This window comes from Monodelphis domestica, chromosome 3, assembly GCF_027887165.1.
Source record: "Monodelphis domestica isolate mMonDom1 chromosome 3, mMonDom1.pri, whole genome shotgun sequence".
In the NCBI taxonomy this organism is placed as follows: Eukaryota; Metazoa; Chordata; class Mammalia; order Didelphimorphia; family Didelphidae; genus Monodelphis; species Monodelphis domestica.
Genome location: NC_077229.1, coordinates 515,966,588 through 515,988,357, shown reverse-complemented (window position 1 = coordinate 515,988,357; position 21,770 = coordinate 515,966,588). Strand labels below are relative to the sequence as shown.

Here is a 21,770-nt window from a genome sequence, read left to right as displayed (position 1 = left end):
GTGCAGCCTTTTTATATGAGAGCCATCCTAACTTAAAACAAAATGACTGGTGATCTTCTTACTGTTGTCCCTTCCATAAGAAGAAAGCAAATGCTCTTTCACTTGTACAAGTGTGATAGCACAGCCCTCTGCTGGATGAACTCCTTAATTACCCGACTGCATTGCTGCAAAAGTATCTTGTTTGGAGCAAAAACCAAGCTTAACTTCCTGTGGCAACTCTACGGCTTTGTCTCAAGAATAAAAAACTGGATTTGATGACATGGAAAATAAGCACACGTGCGCACGCACACAGCTGAAATGTTGTTGCAGAGTGCAGAAACATTACAACAATCACCGTTCTAGCAGACTCTAAAAGCCATATGACTTTCTGGAGACTTGAAGCTCTATAAAGCACGACCGACTGGAAACCCCCGAGAGAAATTATACCAAGTCACGGGGCTCCTGAATCCTCAGATTTCTTACTTGAACATGTAGCTACGGGTCAGCAACCTGAATGGGCCTGGGCATGGGGATGGGTGGTTAGTTGTCCATACCTGGAAAAGGTACACGCTATCCCCGCAAAAACAGCTTTATCTTCTGAAGTTAATGGGCCATTGCATTGATCCGAGTTCTGAAGCCTTTATATGAATGACTGCAATCTTTGGGCCTACTTGTATTGGTTCTGCTTTCCTCAGCCTTGGTTCATGAAAGTTCTGCCAAACTCTGAATTTTTCACATTGCTAACAATTTCTTACAATGTAATAAATATCTCATTACATTTATGTACCTCTGTTTATAGTCACACTTAATGGATGTCATCACTGATGGCACCCACTTTGCTCCTAGTTCTCGACTACCACAGAAAATGCAGGGTCAAATGCTTGATGTTGACTTCACTGGTTCAGAGGCTATGTGCAACGTATGGACTTCTGAATAAAGCTCCAATTTCTATTTTTTCCCAAAATAATTGGACCAATCTGAAAAATCACAAATTAGGTATCAGTCTGTCCTCCCCAGTTCTCTCCAACAGTTGCCATTCTAGCTTGTTACCTTTGCAAATATGATAGATGTAGAGTGAAATGAGTTGTTTTAACCATGACTTAAAAAACGTTTATCTGCAATTTGCAGCAAGCTTTCATAGGATTGTTGATACAGATCAGAAAAATAATAGGATGTGTAGTCAAACCATGTGTTACTACCTGTTTTTCCTGAGAAGATAATTCTCTTTTTTCACATTTGGAAGAGGAAGTTCCAATCCGCTGATTTCTGATGTCCTGTTCTAGCTCCAAATTCTCTGAAACTAGTCATTCTGAACACAGGTTCGGAGACCGGTGTCCTCTATAGTGACCTCGCACGTTCCCGGACATTGAGACCCAAGACTTAGTGGTCTTTTGTGATTTTTAGGTTTAAAGGCTCTCTTGGTCGTGAGCAGCTCGGATCTATGCCTCTCTTTCTCACAATAATAGTACCAGGCCTCCGGCCCCGGGATAATGTAGATATCACACTGAACTTCGGCTTCTCAACCTCCTGAGAGGGGTGATAGCTGTGGCAAGTCTAATGCAGTACTCCCAGGAGCTCTAGATTCCACTACGGACAATGCAAGTTTGCTGTTTAAACATTAACAAAATCTCAGCTTATACTATATGCAAAGTATCCCAGTTACAAAGATCAAATAAGGTAGTCTTGAAGGGCAGCGCTGTCTCAGCAGGGCCAAGATTTAACAGGAACAAAGACTCCTGACGGAAAACATTCTTTAGAAGTGTGGTCTAAAGGAAAGAAAGTACTGATGAGTTAGGCTAGCTGTCAGGACAACAGATGCCCCCATTAAAAACGTTTTACACATTTCTGTATTGCAAAAGAATGTTTCAAAAATACCTGTGACTATTAAGTTGTTCATAGTAAGCACGTACACCCGTCTAACTACAAAGCCTAACCAGTCTGGTGAACTATAATCCTGAAATTTTTTTCTTTGGTACCAAAAAGAAAAATCTCAGTTTACAGCCTCCTTCCAGAATCATTCCCTTTTCTTCTACTAAGAAGTCCTTTCCCAGTGCAAGGTTGTGGCATGGATGTATAAAGAGTGCTCAAAGGCAGAGCCTATTTAAGCATGTCCCTTATTCTTACATAAATATTACTGCATGATCAGAGTTCATCTTCTACTTCTATGAAATACTTCCAAGATAGTGAAATTATTGTAAAACAATCAATTACAAAAATAAGTGCCCCTAGTAGAACTGGCTCTCTCAGTGACTGATCCAGATGTATCCATCTGATATGTGGAATTCTATGTCTTATTCTAGCATTCATTCAATGATATCAAGATATACCAGAAATTATTTTAATGTATATTAACATATATGCCATTTGGGGCAGCAAGGTGGCTCAGTGGATGAGAGTCAGGCCTGAAGACAGGAGGCCCTAGATTCAAACTTGACCTCAAGCACATCCTAATTGGGTGGCTCTGGGCAAGTGACTTTAACAATTGCCTAGAGCTTACTTCTCTTTTGCCTTAGAACTGACACTTGGTATCAATTCTAAGGTGGAAGTTAAGAATTTTTTTTAAACCTATAAGCAATTCATATATTAGCAAGTTTAGAGATGAGAACTTTTAAAAAAATCATATGTCAGAGGGACATCTGAGAGTAGCTACCTTTTCTATAAGGAATGAGACCAATTTAATATTTTGCTTTTATTATTTCTTTCTGGACTTAAATACCAAATAAAATGAGTATTTTCATATACAAAGTAAAAGAGAAAAAGAGGATGCTATATAAAGCCACAAATTACAGATTGTTTTTCTTTTTATAATAAATTCAGTATGTAACTTATAAAACTACTTGTCTGTGGTTCTTTCTGGTTTTCCCTCAGTTTGCCTCCATAATTTTTTTAATGGTTCAATGACTTTTCTTTCTTATATCTACCCTTCCTCTCACATTCAATCCTCTCTTCACCCTGACTAAGGAAAAAATAAAGACCAAAACAGTTGTCCAAAAATAAAAACCTTAATAACATCAAGCAAAACAAATTTCCAAACTGGCTGTTTACAAAAAAAGTATATCTCTTTCTGAGCCTTGAGTCTATCACCATTCTCTTTCGGGAGAAGGATGGGGGGGGGGGGGGCCAGCACACTCAGTTCTCTAAGCCCTTAGAACTGTTCAAGGTTCCTAAGCCTTTCCAAATTGTTTTTCTTTATAATGGTATATTATAAATCATTTTCTAGTTCTGCTCACTTCAATCTGAACCAGTTCATACAAGACCTTAATGGGCCCAATAAGTAACATAATTAACTAGTACAATTTCCCAATTTTATAACTACTGACTTTAAAATTCAATTAGAACTGAGAATGACTCAGCAAAAATGCACTTGCATTGATATGTGGCAAGAAAGAACACTGAAGTTTCTAAACATATATAACATTAATTCTATTATCTCATTGAAAAAAAATTAACTGCTCTTTCATTCCCTGGGAACTTAAGGATATATCTTTTTCTACATATATGTTTTTCTAGAGTTAAGTGATTATATCTATTTGGAAATTAAGTATTAAAAGCACAAAGGCTCTCTCAAAAGGCTTAAAAAAGGCTCTCTCACAAAACACTCTCAAGTTAGATTGAAATTATTAACTTCAAAATACTTTGCTTCTTGGTGTCATACTCCAGTTCAGGAGTTGAAAATAACTATGATTGGAGCCTCATTCCAACTTTACCGATACTTATGTCATTCCTGCTCTCCTAGAAGGAGAAGGAAATATCAGTAAAAGATAGCAGTAAGAGGGAAAGAGAGACATACTTGTGTAAGCAGAAACAAAATCAGCTTGGTAAGAGAACATGATTATTTTATCATTCCCTAAATAGAAATCATATCATTATTCCTCCCAACTTCTCTTTCCGAAATTCCCCCCTTTGCTTTTTCCCAGTTGCTTCACTGGGATGCCATAAGAGAACCTGTCTTTGACCAAATATCATGCATGGCCTTGCTGAACTAAATTTGCAAAGTATTTTAAAGTTTACCAAATGTTTCTCTGCTCTAAGTTAGGTAGTATCATACTCACTAAAAAGATGAGAAAAATGGGGCTCTGAGAAGTTATGATGACTTTAAAATTCCAGATTTATAAACATTTGTTAGTAAAGAGAGAAGAATAGATAGGAGAGAGAGAGAGAGAGATCTCAGCCCTTCTAACTTTATGGGTAGATCTGATTCTCCATTTAACTGGATGGCTGAGGCCCTGCTAGCCAGAGATAGTCAAATCACATAAGAAAAACCTCAGAGAGAACCCACTCCTCCTCCTCACCCCAGACACCAGTATGGAAGTCCAGAGAGTGACTCAGCTTCCCACTGTCACTTTTTGAATCCTACTGGCTCCACCTCCCTTTCCTTGGCCAATGGCTTTCAAGTGTCATGCCAATCTGCCCTTCAGTGGGGCTATGTTCCAGTGGCTCTGGCACATTAACACTTGGGACATTCATACTGACACTGGCTGCACCAGGACACAGTGTTAGGCGTCAGATATGTGACTCTGTGATCTATGTCCCACTGCTGGGGCACTCAGGCTCAAAGTCTCCTAAATAATTGACTTCACACATGCTTCAGAAAGATCAAAAAGACTCAGGAATAAAGGAAAACAACATACAATTAATTACAGTAGAGTAATTTTTAGAGCTCTAAATTCTCATTTAGTAAAAATTAGTCATTTTTTGTCCAAAAGCATTCTTTGTTTCTTTTCCAAGATGATGTTTCTTCTTCATAGAGCTCCTGAAAATGAAAACATAGTTTTCAAAATACAGTATTTTCCTCACAGTAAGTGTAAAAGTTCTGAATAAAACAGTCAAACTAAATCTTTTGCCATCTAAAAATTTACCATTTCATAAAAACTTATTGATTTGGATTTTTTTTAAAGCCATTACTTAAATTATTCAGCATCCCCTGAAACTCTCTACTCTAATGCCTTTTCACGACAAATAAAAAGTGAATAGAAAAAATAGAATTTTCAAGACTATATCAAAGTGCCAGTTCTTACAGGTCCTACCAGAATGGAAAGGCCTGAATTATGTATTTAGTGACAATCTGTGTCTGTAATCCAATATTTAATCTAGTTAAATTCCCAAAGATGTTTCCACAACCGCTGACCACCACAACTCAAGATGATCATTTTCTAAGATGTGAAGACAAAGGAAATTGGGGGGTAGGTTAAAAGGGTAAACTAATCTGCAACATCACAGCATAAATTAGATTTTTCTAAAGATAAAAGTTTTCCCCATTAATAGTGAGATTGCCAGATTGCTTGAAGTCTTTTTAAGATTATCCAAGGGCTCTCTGGTGGCAAGAGTATGACGGGTTTAAGTTTAAATTTTGGCTTGGTCACTTACTATTTGTGTAAATTTGGGCAAATCCCCTTATGTCTCTAGACCTCATTTAATAGGCCATCTAGCAAATGAAGTTAAACGAGGGGCCTCTAACATCCTTTTCGGTTCTAAATCTGTGATTCTTTTGTCTCAGTTAAATCTGGGATATTTGCTACAGTGTTTTACATTCCTCTCCATTCCCCTTCTATTCTCAGAATACAAACCTTAATCATACTACAATTTAGCTGAGAAACATGGAGATAACAACACTCTGTTTGTCCTCTCTCTACTGACCAACCCAGTCTTTTCTGGAAATGATATACTATATGTGCAGGGGGAAGAAGTGAGACAGGCTCAATGGGATTATGCCACTGTTTCCTATGTAGGCCCAGGTTATAATCATCCTCAACGTAAAATAATGACAAGAGCCGAAACTTGACTAGGATTTTTTCCCTATCAGTTTCTTGAGAAATTGGTTTCGAGAAGTTCCTATTTCTACCTTAACTGTCTATCCCTGGCAGCATCCTCAAACCACAGGGTTCCTCCTCCTGTAACAGCACCCTTTTGTTAATCTGACAATACTACTTTTTATCTTTTCAAAAATGTTAATTGAAATGGCAGTTGGTTTTCCTCTAAGAAGTGACCCAAAGTCTAACCTGTTTGCAAAGATGGAATATGACTTGCAAGAAAAATAATCCCTTTTATTCTTGACTAAATGAATCCTAAGAGGAGATTAAAATGGGTCAGACTCCTACTATGGTACACAAGGGTAGAGAATTAAAGTTGAACTAGCATGGGACTGATGAACTCTAGTACTACTACTGGCTTTCTGGTTGATAGTAACAGCTTATTCTTTTATAGCACTTGAATACTTATAAAATGTGTCTATATATGCTATATACATGTATGGAAGGTTATATAATTTAATAAGGATCACAAAGCTAGTAAAAATCAGAGAAAAGGCTTGAACCCTTACCTTCTGATTCCAAATACACTGCATTTTTAGTACACTAATATTGCCTGGGCTGCCATCTAGGGCTCTCCGTGCATTTTTTAAAATTCTATTTTGTCCCCCCCCCCCCCCCAACATCACTTCTCTTCCCAAGGACAACATTACCCATATTTTCAAGAAATACCAGTTGCTTAGGTCTAGTTTCCACTGCAAATTTAATATCAACTTCAAAATCCTATTCTCGGCTAAACATCATGCTCTCTATTCCGATGGCCCAACTCTATTCACTCAATAACAGTAAAAACACTCCTATCTTTGGAAATATCTTATTTGCTTACAATGCCTACCATTTACTGGGCAGTTAATGAATGTTTGTTTTTTGGTGAACTGAGTTTCCTGATAACTATTAAAATATCCCTCCCATATTTCCTGGAGTGAGATATATAGAAAGAAAGGATCGGAATATCTTACTTTCCGAGTTCTTCCCATGGGTTCCAAAAAAAACTAGGGTTAGTTGGAGTGGGGAATATAACTTACCCAGCTGGGTACAGGGGAAAGGAAATGCTCATAGATAGGATTTAAAAGTCTTTTTAAAGACTAATCAATACCCAGGTAGTCAACCATGACAACATTTAAAAGTGAAATAAATATTTGAAAAAAAAAATCTTATTCTCTTAATATTAAGTACCAAAGATTTACTTAAAAAATGACTGAAGTTAAAAGAGACAAAGTCTTTCCCTACTGATTTCTACAAAAACCAAACCAAACCAAACTAACAAACATGAATTACAATCTTTCTGAAAGTATAAACTGATAATCTGAACTGGTAGGAAATTGATTGCTAATAATCTGCCTTCTTATCCATTATGATGGTGGCCTTACTACTACTAAAATGCTTTTTGTGTAAACAGGACTCTTTTAATCTTTTGTCTTGATATTTTTCCCCCATTTAGTGCTATTATGTACTCAAAACAGCAGCATGTGTTTAAATGAGTTTTAAAAGTAACTCTAGTTTAAAAAAAAAACTTTTTATTTAATACAATGGAGGTTAGGAAAGATTTAGAAAAACTCTATCTCCTCCTTAATGAAAAAAAAAACCCGCAAAACTTGGAATTGGAATAGGAAAATGTTAAATGAGGTGTTTATAAGTCTCAAAGTCTATGATGTGGCCAAGGCCCAGATTTCATGTTAATGGAGAAAGTAAAAACATTTATTAAAAATTAGTTTTTAATTTTTAGTTCAACAAATATTTAGTATAGAAATATTTCCATAGGGAATTATAAGTCCTAAACACTGTTTGCCTCAATTCAATACAAGTCAACCAATCAAACAATTTATTGAAGACACAGTATATGATTCAAAATGAGTCATCTACAGAGAAGCACTTTGGAGTAGAAAGTGACTTAAAGGCTACTACTTCCTAGCTCTAGAGTCAAAAAGTCCTAGGTTCAAGCCTGCCTCTGAGACATACTAACCACTTAACCTTTTAGGTTAAAGTCAGACAACTCTTTCCAACTATAAATTTCACAGAAAATGTCAATTTGCATTAGTAGAGGAAAATCCCTCTACCAATGAAATCATAGATCTAGTCCCCTCTTCTATATATTTCGGATACCCATGGTCAGCATTGATGAACCTTTTAGAGATCATGTGCCCAAACTGCACCTACAAGCTGCCTGTGACACCCCCCCCCCCCCCGCATTACCCCAAACAGCAGAGGAAGTGCCTGCATTGGACTGCGGGGCAGAGGGGTGGGGTATGTGGACATTGTCCTCAGGTGTGATGGAGAAGGGGAATGGAGCAGCTCCCTCTAGCACACCGGAGCATGAATGCCACATCTATGCCAACATGGCCCTTGCTCTCCTGACACATAAATTTTAAAAGAAAATAAGGAAATGAGTTCAAACAAGAGAGAGAATTAATCTGAGATTGAGTAGTCATGGAGTAAGTGTAAAATTAAGAAATAGGTGGAGGGGAGATAACATATCAGGCAGGGGAGAAGGATGAGCAAGACATACAGTTATAAAGCATTAGCATGTTCAAGAAACAGTAAATAGAATAACTTGGCTAGAAAAGAATTCATACAAGAAAGTAATGGAATGGAAGGCTGGAAAAGTAGACTGGGAACAGATTGTGAAGGGCCTTGAATGCTAGAATAAGAAGTACTGATTTTATCCTCTATAAGGTTTGTAAATAATGAAGTGGTATGACACAATGGAAGCAGTGTTTTAGGAAGCTAAATATAACAGATCACTCCTAAAATGATAAGGATTCCTTAGCACACATAATGCTACAGAATTCTTAAGTAAAGGGCATTGTATTCCTGATCACATATAAATGCATTCAACTGACAAAATCAGATATCATGGTTTGTTTTGGTTTTTTTTTTTACCTTTTTCCAAATTGGAACTTTGGCCTTTAATGTATCAATGATATATTTCACAGCTTCAAGAGATGCAGCCCTGTGTGCTGAAGAAACAGCAATGACCACACTTGCTTCTGTTACTGGAACTAAGCTGAAATAAACCAGAGGAGAAAGGGACTTTTTAAAAATTTGATCAATTTTTATTTTAAATCATAAAGGTGATCTGCTAGGTAGAACTTATAACTATAGTTTGCTACAAGAATATCATATGGTTCTTAAGCATAATGTTGAAACAATATTCCATATTAGTTGCATCCAAATGGGAAAACATAAGTTGTTGCCAATTTGTTGCTACACATCTAACTCATCTTTTAGAAAAGGGAAAGAATCAAATATACTACAAACATGGGTAGGATAATGTTGAATGACATCTATGATCTTTCTGGGCAGAGAAAAGTCTTTTCTACCTAATTTCCATTGTACATTGTAACCCCAGTAAACCCAGCCCCAATTTTAAGAATTCCTTTGAAAACCTGAAATTCCATTCCTCTTAATCATATAAAAATGCAAACTAAACAAAATGCTTGCCAGAGTAAGTAATTTCATTTTAAGTAGAAAAAGTGGTATAATGACAAAGATTAAAAAAAACACTGTGATTTTTAGAGAGAAAGAGAAGAGAAAAAGAGAGAAGAAAAAGGCAAGAGAGAAAGCAAGCAAGAAAGAAAGATAGAAAGAAAAAGGGAGGAAGGAAGGAAGGAAGGAAGGAAGGAAGGAAGGAAGGAAGGAAGGAAGGAAGGAAGGAAGGAAGGAAGGAAGGAAGGAAGGAAGGAAGGAAGGAAGGAAGGAAGGAAGGAAGGAAGGAAGGAAGGAAGGAAGGAAGGAAGGAAGGAAGGAAGGGAGAGAGGAAGGGAAGGAGGGAGGAAGGGAGGGAGGGAGGGAGGGAAGGAGGGAAGGAAGGAAGGAAGGAAGGAAGGAAGGAAGGAAGGAAGGAAGGAAGGAAGGGAGGAAGGAAGGAAGGAAGGAAGGGAGGAAGGGAGGAAGGGAGGAAGGGAGGAAGGGAGGAAGGAAGGAAGGAAGGAAGGAAGGAAGGAAGGAAGGAAGGAAGGAAGGAAGGAAGGAAGGAAGGGAGGAAGGAAGGAAGGGAGGAAGGAAGGAAGGAAGGAAGGGAGGAAGGGAGGAAGGGAGGAAGGGAGGAAGGGAGGAAGGAAGGAAGGAAGGAAGGAAGGAAGGAAGGAAGGAAGGAAGGGAGGAAGGAAGGAAGGGAGGAAGGAAGGAAGGGAGGAAGGGAGGAAGGGAGGAAGGGAGGAAGGGAGGAAGGGAGGAAGGAAGGAAGGAAGGAAGGAAGGAAGGAAGGAAGGAAGGAAGGAAGGAAGGAAGGAAGGAAGGAAGGAAGGAAGGAAGGAAGGAAGGAAGGAAGGAAGGAAGGAAGGAAGGGAGGAAGGGAGGAAGGGAGGAAGGGAGGAACGAAGGAAGGGAAGGAGGGAGGGAGGGAAGGAGGGAGGGAGGAAGAGAGGAAGGGAGGAGGCTGAGGGTACTGATCCATTAGCCTCAGGCCAGGGACAATTAAGAATTTTTATCAATTTTAAGTATGTCTTGAAGCCATCTTTGCTAATTCTTATTGATATCAGACAGAGCATAACAATGTTATTAATGCTCTGGCACACAAAATGTGGACAAGATTGGTATAAATTATGTGATGAATTTAATTTTTGGCAAAAGAAAATAAACAGGTCAGAAAGGAGGCCTAAGTTGAAATGTCATAACTGCACTAAGATTTTTACTACTTTTATCTCTTCCTCCCTTAATATAGATCAGTTGTAGGATTGTGTCAAATCCTCCATGTTTAGACGGATACAAGTTTCAAAACAGTAGCAAATGGCATTGAAATCTGCAGATACCATGAAGGCTAACTCACCCAAGCCGATGGCATATGGCTATGTGCTTGACTGGCCACTGCTGTCTAACAGCATTACATATTTTTCTAACTTCAGCTTCTGCCATTGGTACATAGGCTTCATATTCTAAGCTAACAACTTTTTTCCCTTCAAAGTTATTTCTTGTAGTCCCTAAATAAAACAAAAAATTGTCATTAGTTACAGACCACACATTTCCTTAAGAATATAACTATCATGGCACATGCAACTATTATGGTACCTGCATCAAAAGAAAACCCATTTTTCCCCAACAGCTATAATCAAGCACAAAAAGACCTAATGAGGCCAATATTAATTTAAAAGCTTTCTGTAGCAGTCCACCCCTAGCTATGGGCAAGGGAAACAGTTAGTATGTACAGAGTGGCTTAGAAGAGAGCATGCTCAGTCTTGCGCATGGCTAGGAAAGCCTCTGACCCTTGACCCCAGCTTCCCCCAGGTTAGGCGGGAAGACAGGTTTCTTTGTGTTCACCTGGCTAAGAGAAACCACACCTATACCTTGTCATTAACCAATGATAATCACCCCTATGTATTGTGTATATTTGCATATCAAAGAGATTAAATACCGGGCCACAGCAAGCTCCGCCTCTCTTCTCTCTCTTCCTCACTTGGATCTTAGCTCTCACTGATGCCTGTCCTTGCTGGAGCTTGGCCTCTTCCTTTCCTTATCTACCTCTCCCACCTGGCCTTCGGCCAGGCACTCTCTTTTCTCTATCATGTCTCCGATCTATGTGGTATTAAATTTGGATCACTGGACAGGTATAAGCCTTCTGAGTAGTCCACTGATCAGAGTTTCTGCTGTGGCTCCTTGATAATTAATAAGGCCTGGATTTCTGACTCATTCCTGCCACCTCATATCTTTAACTTGACTCCACCACCCCCCAGCGGCATCCAGAGCTTCTATCCTTCCTCTATCTTCCTATCTTGAGGCTTCTCGTGGGTTTGTGGAAGCTTCACTTTCCGAAATCTATGTAGTCATTGTAACTATCTTTGAACTTGGCTATAAGTGAAAAAACTAAACATGGAATCATTATCATAGTTTTCTAAACTACCCAAAATTATTTCACTCAGAGGAATGAAATAATCTTCTTCTTATGACACCAGTAGATAATATTCAAACTCAAAATAAAATTTATGTTACTGGACAGTTCCTAGAATAGGAATACCTTTTTTCAACATTAAGAGAAAAATAAAAAGACTCTAAGTAATGAGAGTACGTATTTTTCTAATCCTTAAATATCAGAATGTGAATTGGGTTTTTTTTTTTGAAGCTTATTAAACTATTAAAGAAATAAATTCCTTAGCATCACATTTGTCAGAAAACTCAATACCTTTGAATAATAAATATGTTTCAGCTGAACAGAAGCACCATCATCAGCAGATTGTTCTGGCACTACTCAGAAAGTTTTGAAAATAAAAACTCACCCACAAATAGAGATACTGCTCCACAGACAGGAGAAATCACCAATTGTGAGACTTCATCTACTGAGAGTTTCTCAGGAGTGAATTTAATTATATCTTTAGGTTTGTCTTCAGTTGAACTCATAGATTCCCTAAAAACAAAAATATTTCCAGAGTTCATTAGGCATGTTCACTAACCTTTTCCTTCCCTTCTCCAGTATTAGAAGATAGAAAAACAAAACAGAACAAAACAAAATTCAATTATATTAAATGGTAAAGGGAATCAACTGGACACGGAGATTAGAAGTCCCTAGCTGGCTGGCTAAGAAAGCATAATGCAATTACTAATTTGGTTAGTTATGCTGGAGAAATAGTTTTTGATTTAAGTTCATATAAGACATAACGGGAGCAATTACATGTTGAATACCATGACAATAACTGAACTGCTTCATATATTCATATCATACCTTGCTGTTTACAAAGTGCTTTCTTTTCAGCAACTTTGTGAGGTGATAAAAGTATTATTATCTCCATTTTTCATGTGGGGATACTGAAGCTCAGACAAGTGATATAAATTGCTTGAGGCCATAAAACTTAAGTCTGAGTTGAGACTCAAGATCCCAAAGGACAGGAATCTTTCTGAAGCAACAATCTTGGTTTTCAAGGAACTTAAAACTTCAACAGTTCAGCTGACAATGTCTTCCCACTAGGCATTCCAGCCTCTAAAGAACAAACAAATCAACTCTGATGATCCACTTTCTCCCACTCCACAATTTCCCTAACTACCACATTATCACCTACAGGGCAAAGAACACATTACTCCATCTAGCAAATGAAATTCCTTTACCCACACCTCAGGCCTGAAGTCTCCACCCCATCGCCTCCCTTTCCTATTCTGAAGTTGCTCTTACAACTCATTCCCAAAGGGTTGTTTTTTGTTTGTTTGTTTGTTTGTTATTGTTTGCAATGAGAAGAGAGGAATAAGCTGATAATTACAGCAGAAGTCATGACCATAACTTTTGCCATATACTGGCAAAATTCTGGCCATATACCTAGGGAAAGAAAAGTTTCTTCCACACTATTATTCATTACCAAAGCAAAGATCTAGAAGACTAGCCAAGCACAGGTACTGTCAATTCATCACTATATTTTCTTTTCTAGATCCATAATCAGTATGCAAACTTTGGACTGGATACTTCAAAATACAGCCTACTTCCACAGCCTTACATTCCTTACATGGTTCAAACCTCTGCAAGAATCATTTATGGCTAGTTCTAAGATTACTTAACACATGTTCGGAAATTATAAAACTATAAAAATGAAATGGATTGGTATGTATGGAACTTTCCTCATGACAAACATTCAGAGACCAAATACAATGATATATATTTGCATGCAAATATAGACATATCCATATATATATGTATCTATATCTATATTTATCTATATCTATCTATATGACTATTCCATTTGAAGGCACTTATTAAGATGTTAAATAATATGTTCTAAATTTTAAAATCAGTAACATAAACCATGCCTACAACAGACTAAGGCTGGGACCCAGATACTCATTAAATGATTATTCTATGCTATATGTAATTAATGTCAGAATTCGATTCAATAGTTGACAAAGATGACATGGTCCTGGTAGGTTGGGGTGGCACTATCTGAGAAGTTGCTTGCCAAGTCCACACAAAAGAAATGAACACTATGTGAATTTCAAAGTATAACGTTTTTCCCGTTTCAGCAACTCCTTTGCCCACTAAAAGCCCTTGATTAACATTCCTATGCATGTGAATAAAATACAGAACCAAAATAGGAGGCAAAGTAGCACAGGGGAAAGAGCAACGAGTCTGCATTCACATCTGAGCTCAAATTCTACATCTGATGACCTTGGGCAAACTGATTAATTTCCCTGGGTTTTCAAGCTTTCTTATCTGTAAAGTAGGGGAATTGAACCAAATGCCTTCTGAAGTCCCTTCTCATTCTAGATCTAAGATTCTATTCTGTATGAATGCTTCAGATTGACATTAACATGGCATCTTATAACAAAAATAACTGATCCTGGCATATAACAAAAAACCAGCAAGCCCAAAAGAATGGCTGCCAAGTTTTCTCATTTCTTTTTCTTCTACATGACACTAGTAAAAAGTGGAAAACATACCTACCCCAACAGCCCAGCGATATTATCCTCCACTAATGGGGGGAATAACTGCAATCTCGTCGCCTGGTTGTAGGAACAGGAGTTGATCTCCAAGCTGGACATATTCCTGACGAACAGCAAATATCACTTGATCTCGTACATCAGCTAGCCTGAAAACCCAAAAGCCAAACCATCATTTCAACTAAGCTATCAAAGCTGTGATAAATAAGATTCTAAAACCAATAGCTGAAATAGCATTCTTCTCAAAATCTAAAATAAAAATTCAATCTAGAGTAGTTATATTTATTCAATAAATAAAAGGCAAAATGTATATAGAAAAATGAGAAAAAAAATTGAGCCACTCATGAAAAATGAAAGAAAAAAGATAAAAAAGTAAAATGAAACTACACAGTAAATACATACATTACCTCATGTTACACTGCCTTTGAATGGGTTAAATTCACTTTAAGAAAGAACTTAAAACAAGACAAAACTTTTGCTCAAACTTGATCTCCTTTTTTATTCCTTTTGGAAAAAGGAATATCCTTTTTATCCTTATATTAGGTAACCTTTTTTATAATAATACCGTTAAGTCAAAATTTACCTTTTTAACTATTACATTTAGGGGGGTATTATCTGAATTGGTATATATATCCAAGGCTGTTATAATGAAATTCTGTTCCACCCTCAAATTATTATTAAATGCCACTATAAAATTATAAAAAGCCATTTTTGTTGGGTGTCATTCTGAAGCTTACCAAGCAAGTTTTCAACTCATGTTCCGAGTAAAAAGAAGCTGGCTTTTTCTAGACCAACAGTTAAGCTCTTCACTGCAGCAGCTGGGTGATAAATACAGTATTTACTGTCTTTTTTTTTTGTCTGTGATTTCCTCCTTCAGGGTTAAAGGTCAGTAACTCATTTATAACTTAGTTTTAGTCTCCTAAGGCACTGAGACAATTAAGTTGACTTGCCCACTGTCATGCATGTGTCAAGAAACAGTTCTTCCTAAATATGTGCTGGAGATAACATACTGTGCCATAAGGAAAGGAGGATTTCCCAGCACCTCTTCTGTAGCTGCTGGGCTCTAGGCAGGGCCAAAAATGTTTCAAAAGGATCAGGCACATGAATGACCTTCTTTTCTTTTTAGTTCTATGAACAAGCAGGCAAACTCAAAACAGCAAATGATTGAGTTCAAATGCGGGTTTTTTATTCAGTGTGACTCTAAACTGAATATAATAAATTTTCCATATAAACCAAAGTAGGGACAGATAAATGTTCATATTACAAGTCTATTTTCTCTCCTGAAAGATATTAATCACTGCTCACTGCTAAAATTATCATGTTAAATATGGTATTTTGATTATGCGTTAAATATCTATTTTAAAGATTTAAAAACTTTATCATAAAACAAGTACAAAATTAATTTAGAAAAGTGTCCAAAAATTATTACAACCTTTTTCCCAAAACTTGAAGAAATGAAATAATGTAAAAAATAAAATTCAATAGCAAACTTTGGTTTCTGATGTCTTTTAATTCCTCACATTTCAGCTTTAAAATTTTTCAAGTTTAAAAAAAGCTCAAACCTATTAAAAATGTCAGAACAAGATTTATTGCAATTATTACCAATTACAGAATTTTTAGTCGTAGAGACTTTAAGTAACTGTCTAATAAAAACAGCACATTTTATAGATGAGAAAACTGTGGTCCTAGGAGATAAAGTGAAGTATTAAACAGTTTTACATAAAAAGCAACAAAACTAGCAGTCATTTCTTCTGCATCCAAACACAATTCTATTTCCACTATGCCACATTAACTCCTATGTCTGCCCAGAAAAAAAAAAGTGACTTGAGAGCATTAAAAAAAATCAGTAAAAACTGAACTTAGTGTAAACCCTTCTGTTAACAAGTTTGCAGATATTTAAGTCCAGATGTTTAAGTTCACTCACATTTTTAGCTATTAATTTTATGCATTCTGTAAGAGATAGGACTATGGGAACATGTTGCATGAACTGGAAATGTTGGAAAATAACTGAATCCAGAATTTTTTTCAAGAGATGAGGACCAGTGATACTATCAATCTTTTTACAGGTCAGGATCTGGTAGGATGAAGTCCACAAGGTGTCCCTCTCTCCCTTATACAGCAAATCATGATTCTGCTCTAGGATATCAGCTAACTTGCCTATGTAAGAAAAAAAAAATAGAGAACCTGAAATATATCATACTGTTGAAGGAAGAACAAGGAAGTACCCTTGTGACTAAAAGAAAATGGACAAGAACAGGAAAAAAATGATCATTTGTAAAAGAAGGAAAAAGGTTACTCAATGCATTCCTTTCAGGGAAAAGCAGTTGTGCCAATTGGTGATACAACTAAATAGAATTATGGCATGGGAATGTTTCTTTTAAATAATAGTCCAACTCCTTCATTGTACAGAAAAGTAAACCGAGGTCTAGAAAAGTTCAGTGACTTGTCAAAGTCATACAGCTATTTTGGCATAAATTCAGGACCTCTGCCACCTAGTACTCTTTCCACTATGATGTAGTCTCTGGAGACTCTAAGAACGATATGTTTCACCAGTAAAAAAGAACTTTTGCGAAAAAAAAAAATCAGTCTACTCTATTACACTGAATGAGCTTTCCACTCATGTACTTAGGACTACCTTTCTGGAAACAGAGTTGTCATTTAAGATTCTTTTACAAAAAGGCCCCCAACCCTCACTAACCCAATATTGTTCACAACTACCTAGGATGTCGACTTTCAATCTCTTCCCACAGCTTCAGAGACTTAATTTGTTGTGGCACAGCAAAGGTCTCTGAACGAACACCTGCTAATTCAGCACTTCTTGCAAAATACAACACAGTAACCTACAGAGAGCAAGGAGGAAAAGGTCATTAATAATATGCCCCGGTCTTATTTTTCCTCCAAAGTAGAAGGAAAACAAAACAAAAAACCTTCTAGTATTTCAGAACTGGAGAAATCCCTTTTGTCATATAACACTGAAGCCTAAAAAGGGCCCAAAGTCACATGTAATTACGGCTATGAATAGAGCCTATGTCTTCTGACTTGGGTCAAGTGCTATTTCCAGGATATCATGAACATTTAGTCTGAATTAATGTACTTTGCAAGTGCATTATTTAAGTTACCAAGGCATAGCACAAACAGTAAGTATTTAATAAGTATTTGTTCAATTGAAGTAAACTGAAGATGTTTTGTCATAAAATAAAAATACATAGAAAATTGTTCATCAACAAATTCAGATCTTGAGAACAGTTTTTTAAAATTTTAGTGATTTCAAAGAAAAATCTTTAAAATTTTACATTCAAACTCTACTACAATATAAAGTTTTGTTAGATCTATCCTCAAACTTTGAGATATATCACTCTTTTTACTGGCAACAAATAACTCACAACAATCTTAGACCTGCTCTCATTTTTATACCAGGCATAATGACTTTGATTAATAAGTCATTTTTCAAAAAGCATGTCTGATCAAGTGAAAATTCCATCCATCATTATAAAATAATTGATTGATGCATTACTTTAACAGAAAGGATTTCAGTTTCCTCATCTATAAAATTAGAGGTTTGGACTGAATGAATTCTAAGGTTTTTTCACAGGACTCTCTTAAATCCTACCATCCTATGACCCAGTTGCTGAAGATTCTGTTACATAACATATTGAAATAATACTAACATTTACAAAAGCAGGTGGGTGGAGGCAGGGATTGAAATTAAACCATCCGGAAACACAGGATAAACAGGTTAATGAATTCCCAGTCTCATTAGGAAACTCTGGTAAAGGCATTTCATGTAGTTAAACAATGCTCCAAATTCTAGGCAAAACATTAACCCAGCAGTTCTAAGTCACTGAAACAAATTAATTATTGGACAATTTTGCATACAAGAAACTATTTCTTTGAGGTAACTCATGATTCCTGACTGTAATTTTTTTTATTCAAACATTTTTCTAGTTATCTGCAACAAAAGTTACAACTTTACTAATCACTTTTGTAACTTTAAAATGGGATTGTATTACTTTTACTGAAGCCAGGAGCTAGGGCTGTACTGACAAGTCCTGGGAGGTTAAAAGGAAAATGAGGGTAAGGCTACATGAAAGTTTACTTCAACCCAACACAAACCTGACTCAAAATCAGCAAGGTGAAGGTAGGAGGTACTCTAGGTCCTTGAACAGATTTCTGAGACCATCCTTTTATAAATGAGGAAACTAAGTCCCAGGGAGACTAAGTTATTTGTCCAAGGTCAAACAGGTAGTGAGCATCAGAGGTTTAACTTAAGGAGTCACAACAGCAATAACAAAATTAATTTAAATAGGCCATCCCTATTTATGCACTTATTTTTGTTTACTTATTTACTTATCTTATTTTTTCTCAATTACATGCAGGCAAAAATGTAAACTTAAAAAATTTTTTTGAGTTCCATTCTTTCCCTCCCTCTCTCCTTCAGAAGGCAAGTAATTGGATAAAGATTATAAATGTGCCAGTCATGCAAGGCATTTCCATATTAGCCATGCTGTGGGGGAAAAAAAGCAGACCAAAATAATAATGTTTTAAAAGTATGCTTCAAACTGCATTCAGATTCGGTTCTTTTCGCTGGAGATGGGTAGCATTTTTCATCATGTCTTTTGGAATTGTCTTGGATCATTGTATTGCTGAGGATAAGTCATTTAAAGTTGATCACAGCAGAATATCGCTGTTACTGAGTACATTGTTCTCCTAGTGCTCTTCATTTCTTTCTTTGGACTAGATTCTTACCCTTTTGAGGGAGTGGAGGTGGGGGGCAGGGGAATAAGGGAAGGCAGAGGTCTGCCCCAGATAGTAAAAGTAATATGTAACAGTGTGGATGGGGACCTATTCGTCTATTCAATCAATTCCAATCAACATTTAAGTGCCTACTATGTGTCAAACATTGTGCTAAACTGTTGGGATAAAGAGAGGCAACAGTCCCTGCCCTCAAGGAGGTTACAATCTAAAGGAGTCCACTCGCAAATACATACCATCAAGTTATATATTGGCCAAACAGAACAGAAATAATAAAAAGGAAGCACTCCACTTTCTAGTACCATAGATTTGCAGCCAGAAGGGACCCCGAGGTCATACTCAGCCCAAATCTCACTTTCCGGACGTAGAAACTGAAACCCAGCGAGGTGAAGCGATCCACCCCAAGTCACAGCCCGGGTCCTCACCTGGCTCTGAGGCACCATCCCGCCCCAGGGTGCCTCGACTCCGTAGACACCTACAGCCGCCCTGCCACAGCCCCACGGGGCCAGACCCAGAGAAAGAGGAAAAGGAGAAGGCAGAGGAGGAAGGCGGGGCCAGCACTGACCAACACTTCAGAAATGAAAGTTAGTACACTCTGCGGAAGCTCATAGCATACCGGAACACCGGAGCATGCGCAGACACCAGCTGGAGAGAGCGACTGCGCAGGAGCTCCGGGACTATGGTCCCGCCCTCCTCTTCTTTTCATCCCCCTGTCCTTTAGCCCAGTCTGTGATATCGCGAGAACTTCCATTATTCTGCTCTAGCTCCAGGACAGTCGTCTTGTAGTTTAAAGGAGCCTGAAGTAATCGTTGCTTATATTCCTCTCTAAAGGCCCAAGGACTTTCCAAAATGGCAATTTGAGTTGCTACTTCTATTTTTCTCTTCCTAGACTTTGACTGTGGTCGCGGAGGTCGCTTCTTGATAAGGACCTTTCTTTGCTGAGGTGATCCTGCAAAAGCTGAGTTCACGTTTGCACACACCCCACCCTCCCCCAAACCTGCTCTTCCAAACAACTTGTGAGAGCATCCCCAGTCTAGGGGAAATCTGGATTTACACCCACCATCTTAATGCCATGAATTAATTCAACCTTCTGCCTTTACATAATGCATTTACCACTCTCTTGGACCATTGTAATTAGTGGCTTTGGGGGCATCCAACCACACAGCCTCCCACCCCCACCTCACAGTCAACAAGATATAAAAATATCTTGTAGAGGCTAAAGATAGAAACCAAATTAAATTAAATGGTCCCTGTCCACCTGGGGAATAGTTCTACTTGAGGGGACGATTGGAACACCACACAGCTACCAAAATAATCTTAAAACGCCAGGGCTTATAATTTTGTTTCCCCTACTCAAAAATCTAAAGGGATTTCCAATTCCCTCTACAATAAAATATAAGACTTAACAGGATATTTAAAGCCTATTACAAACTGGCTGCAATTTATACCTATTTTTGCATTCAATTTACAATCGCTTTTTATTTTCCTGCCAAATACAAGACAGGTACTAGGTGTTAGAAATATATCTACAAAAACAAAGCAATCATAGCAGATAAGGAAGTTATAGTACTCCAGCCATATGAAAACTTAACCCAGTGGAAGGGGCAGAAGACAACAGCTTGTTAAGGCAGAAGAAGCAGGTGCTGTGAAGCTCTTGCAATTTCCTTAGACACTGAAGAAACCAAGGTCATCCACTCCATCTGAGCCAGTACCTTGACTTTTGTCTTGACAATAGACTTTTATGGCACTTCTCTCTAAGAAGGAGGATAATGACTGTGCAATTCTGCCTCATTTAAATTCAATTCAATTGAGAATCAAAAACTATTACCAATAAAGTCATTTTGTTGCTTTTTGAGTACAAAGGACATCATTTAGTATAGGAAACTATGAAGTAAATACAAAGTAATTAAGGAAACAGGAATAGGGTTCCCTGAAAGTTATATTTAAGCTGAGCCTTGAAGGGGAGTTAGGAATTCTAAGAAGTGAAAGTAAGGAAAGTGAACATTCTAGGCTTGAAAGATAGATTGAGTAAAGAGATATGAAGAAAGAAGACGGAATGTCATACTAGGAGTAGTAAGAATGCCAATATGACTGAATCCTAAGAGTACAATATTATGAAATTCTTATGGAAAAGTAGAGTGAGGCAAAATTCTGAAGGTCTTTAAATGTTGGAAAAATTAGGATTTTATACAGTGAGCATCTGAAGCTTACTTTTTGAGAAAGGGAATAATATAGTTCATTGATGGTGAACCTATGGCACAGTACCAAAGATGACACAGAGAATGCTCTCTGTGGACACACAGTCATCCTCCCCCAACCCCAAAGTTTGTTACTAGAAAGACAGAAGGACTCAGGCATCACTGCTTCCTTCCCTCTCTCCATTGTGGTTGATGACATTTTCCGCATAACACCCTCTCCCCCAAAGTCCCCCCCCATCAGTCCAAAGGGAGCCCACAGAGGGTGAGGTGGGTGGCTCACAGACAGGAAAATTGGAGGGGAGCAAGACACTCTAGAGGCCTAGAGAGAGGTCACTCCCCTCTCCCTCTCTACACTCCCTGAGGACATTTCTCACTTCACCCACCCCTCTGCCCAGCAGCCTAATGGGAGCTCTTTCTCCCTCCCCTGTATAGGGTAAGGGGTAAGGGGGTTGGGGAACCAGCACTCTTTCTCCACTAATATAGTTGAATCTGTGCCATGGGAACACTATTTTGGTACTATGTAAAAGTTGGATGGAAAAGGAGAGACTATAGATAGGAACTCTATTAGGAAATGTGGTAGAAATAGTGATGGATTTAAAAGCAGAGGATACCTTGCTCCACCACTAACTACCCCATGGTTCTGAGCAAGTCATTTCACTTATTTCTTCAAATTAGTTATTCCTGG

General features: G+C 37.7%; 1 protein-coding gene across 3 annotated transcripts; it reads right to left on the bottom strand.

The window, feature by feature from the left end:
- Positions 1–2,653: 2,653 nt before the first annotated feature.
- MOCS2 (molybdenum cofactor synthesis 2) lies at positions 2,654–19,515 on the bottom strand. Of its 3 annotated transcripts, none has more exons than XM_007486291.3 (6): positions 19,313–19,515; positions 14,140–14,284; positions 11,996–12,123; positions 10,555–10,705; positions 8,667–8,790; positions 2,654–4,732 (listed from the first exon to the last, which is right to left on the bottom strand). In XM_007486291.3, exons 2-6 carry the CDS (start codon positions 14,235–14,237, stop codon positions 4,664–4,666), a joined length of 570 nt encoding a protein of 189 aa, XP_007486353.2. In that variant the 5' UTR covers positions 14,238–14,284; positions 19,313–19,515; the 3' UTR covers positions 2,654–4,663. The 3 variants fall into 3 exon arrangements, with proteins under 3 accessions (XP_007486353.2, XP_001380755.2, XP_007486354.1); XM_001380718.3 differs by lacking the exon at positions 19,313–19,515 and adding an exon at positions 16,854–16,975; XM_007486292.2 differs by lacking the exon at positions 19,313–19,515 and having other exon boundaries at positions 14,136–14,273.
- Between the last annotated feature and the right edge of the window lie 2,255 nt (positions 19,516–21,770).

Bases quoted from the DNA above. Each gene is read 5' to 3' on its own strand.
- MOCS2 (XM_007486291.3), bottom strand. From the start codon at position 14,237: ATGTCCAGCTTGGAGATCAACTCCTGTTCCTACAACCAGGCGACGAGA. The intron at 12,124-14,139 runs GTAGGTATGTTT...TTTTGTTTTTAG, and splicing joins AATATCGCTGGGCTGTTGGG to GGAATCTATGAGTTCAACTG. The intron at 10,706-11,995 runs GTGAGTTTTTAT...TGTTTTATTTAG, and splicing joins AGCAGTATCTCTATTTGTGG to GGACTACAAGAAATAACTTT.